Source organism: Calidris pugnax, unplaced genomic scaffold (genome assembly GCF_001431845.1).
Source record: "Calidris pugnax isolate Ruff unplaced genomic scaffold, ASM143184v1 scaffold379, whole genome shotgun sequence".
In the NCBI taxonomy this organism is placed as follows: Eukaryota; Metazoa; Chordata; class Aves; order Charadriiformes; family Scolopacidae; genus Calidris; species Calidris pugnax.
This window is the reverse complement of record NW_015091812.1, coordinates 80,582-82,758: the sequence shown is the minus strand read 5'-3', so window position 1 is coordinate 82,758 and position 2,177 is coordinate 80,582. Positions and strand designations below refer to the sequence as shown.

Genomic DNA, 2,177 nt, shown 5'->3' with positions numbered 1-2,177 from the left:
GGACACATTGGGGACACAGAGGGACATGGGGGACATTTGGGACATGGGGGACATTGGGGACACGGGGACACGGAGGGGACACGGGGACGTTGGGGACAAGGGGAACGTGGGGGACACGAGGGACGTGGGGGACACGAGGGGACACGGGGGGACATTGGGGGGACATTGAGGACACGTCAGGGGGACACACGGGGGTCACACCAGCCTCATCCCCCTGCAGACCCCCTATAGAGCCCCTATAGCCCTCCCGCCCCACAGGGTTCCTATAGGGGACCCACAGAGACCCTATAGGGGATCCACAACTCCGTGTGGCCCTTGTAGGGGTCCCACACCCCCCATAGCCCTCCCGACCCATAGGGGCCCTATAGGGAACCCCCAGCCCCACATGGTCCCTACACACTTCCTATAGGAAGCTCTCCCACCCTATAGGAGTCTGATACACCCCATAGGGGACCCACAGCCTCCCATGGCCCCTATGGATCCCATAGGGCACCCACAGCCTCATGTGACCCCTATGGACCCTATAGGGGACCCAGAGCCCTACATAGCCCCTATGGATCCCATAGGAGACCCAGACCCTCCCACTGCCCCTACGGACCCCACAGGGGACCCACAGCCTCCCACAGCCCATAGGGAACCCAGATCCTCATGTAGCCCCTATGGATCCCATAGGAGACCCAGACCCTCCCACTGCCCCTACGGACCCCACAGGGGACCCACAGCCTCCCACAGCCCATAGGGAACCCAGATCCTCATGTAGCCCCTATGGATCCCATAGGAGACCCAGAACCTCCTGTGGCCCCTATGGACCCCATAGGTCCCCCCGCTGCCCCATAGGGTCTCACCCAGGTCGAGGTGCCCGTCGAGCTGCAGCCCCGACACCGGGGTCCCCGCGACCAGCAGCAGGAGGGGGAGGGGCAGGGGGAGCACCCCCATGGCGGCCCCCGTCCCCCCGTGTCACCGCACCTGGGGACAGCAAAGGGACACTGGGACTCACTGGGAGGGGAACTGGGAGGCCTGGGATGGGGACTGGGGGCACTGGGAAGGAACTGGGAGCACTGGGAGGGAATTGGGAGCACTGGGATAGGGACTGGGGGCACTGGGAGGAGTGGAATGAGGACTGGGAGGGAACTGGGAAGACTGGGATAGGGACTGGGAGCACTGGGAGGGAATTGGGAGCACTGGGATAGGGACTGGGGGCACTGGGAGGAGTGGAATGAGGACTGGGAGGGAACTGGGAAGACTGGGATGGGGACTGGGGGCACTGGGAGGGAATTGGGAGCACTGGGATAGGGACTGGGGGCACTGGGAGGAGTGGAATGAGGACTGGGAGGGAACTGGGAAGACTGGGATGGGGATTGGGGGCACTGGGAGGGAACTGGGACTCACTGGGAGGAAATTGGGAGCACTGGGATAGGGACTGGGGGCACTGGGAGGAGAGGAATGAGGACTGGGAGGGAACTGGGAAGACTGGGATGGGGACTGGGGGCACTGGGAGGGAATTGGGAGCACTGGGATAGGGACTGGGGGCACTGGGAGGAGTGGAATGAGGACTGGGAGGGAACTGGGAAGACTGGGAGGGGAAATGGGAGCACTGGGAGGAGTGGGATAGGGACTGGTGACACTGGGAGGAAGGCTGAAAGGGAACTGGGAGAGCCAGGAGGGAACTGGGGGCAATGGGAGGAGTGGAATGGGGGCTGAGTGGGAACTGGGAGGACTAAGAGGGTAACTGGGACTCACTGGGAGGCACTGGGAGGATGGCTGGGGGACTGCGAGGCATTGGGAGAGGGACTGGGGGTACTGGGAGGAATGGGGTGGGGACTGGGAGGGAACTGGGAGGTCTGGGGCGTGAACTGGAAACACTAGGATAGGGACTGGGGGCACTGGGAGTGGAATGGGGAGCACTGGGAGGAGTGGAATAGGGACTGGGGGCATGTGGTGGGGAACTGGGAGCACTGGGAAGACTGGGATGGGGACTGGGGGGAACTGGAAGGAGAACTGGGAGGACTTGGAGAAAGACTGGGAGCACTGGGAGGACTGGGAAGGGGATTGGAGGCACTGGGAGGAGGACTGGGGGCACTGGGAGGAGGACTGTGAGGGGAACTGGGAGCACTGGGAAAACTGGGATGGGGACTGGGAGCACTGGGAGGACTAGGAGGGGGACTGGGAGGGGGACT

The 2,177-nt window shown here is 63.5% G+C and overlaps 1 protein-coding gene across 1 annotated transcript in view; it reads right to left on the bottom strand.

Annotated features, from left to right (window-relative positions):
* Positions 1–2,177, bottom strand: part of LOC106900090 (epithelial discoidin domain-containing receptor 1-like) — a 77,795-nt gene that overhangs the window by 52,034 nt on the left and 23,584 nt on the right. The window contains exon 2 of the mRNA XM_014962074.1: positions 846–966. Coding sequence (XP_014817560.1) covers positions 846–936 — 91 coding nt within the window. The 5' untranslated portion in view covers positions 937–966. The remainder of the gene's footprint in view (positions 1–845; positions 967–2,177) is intronic.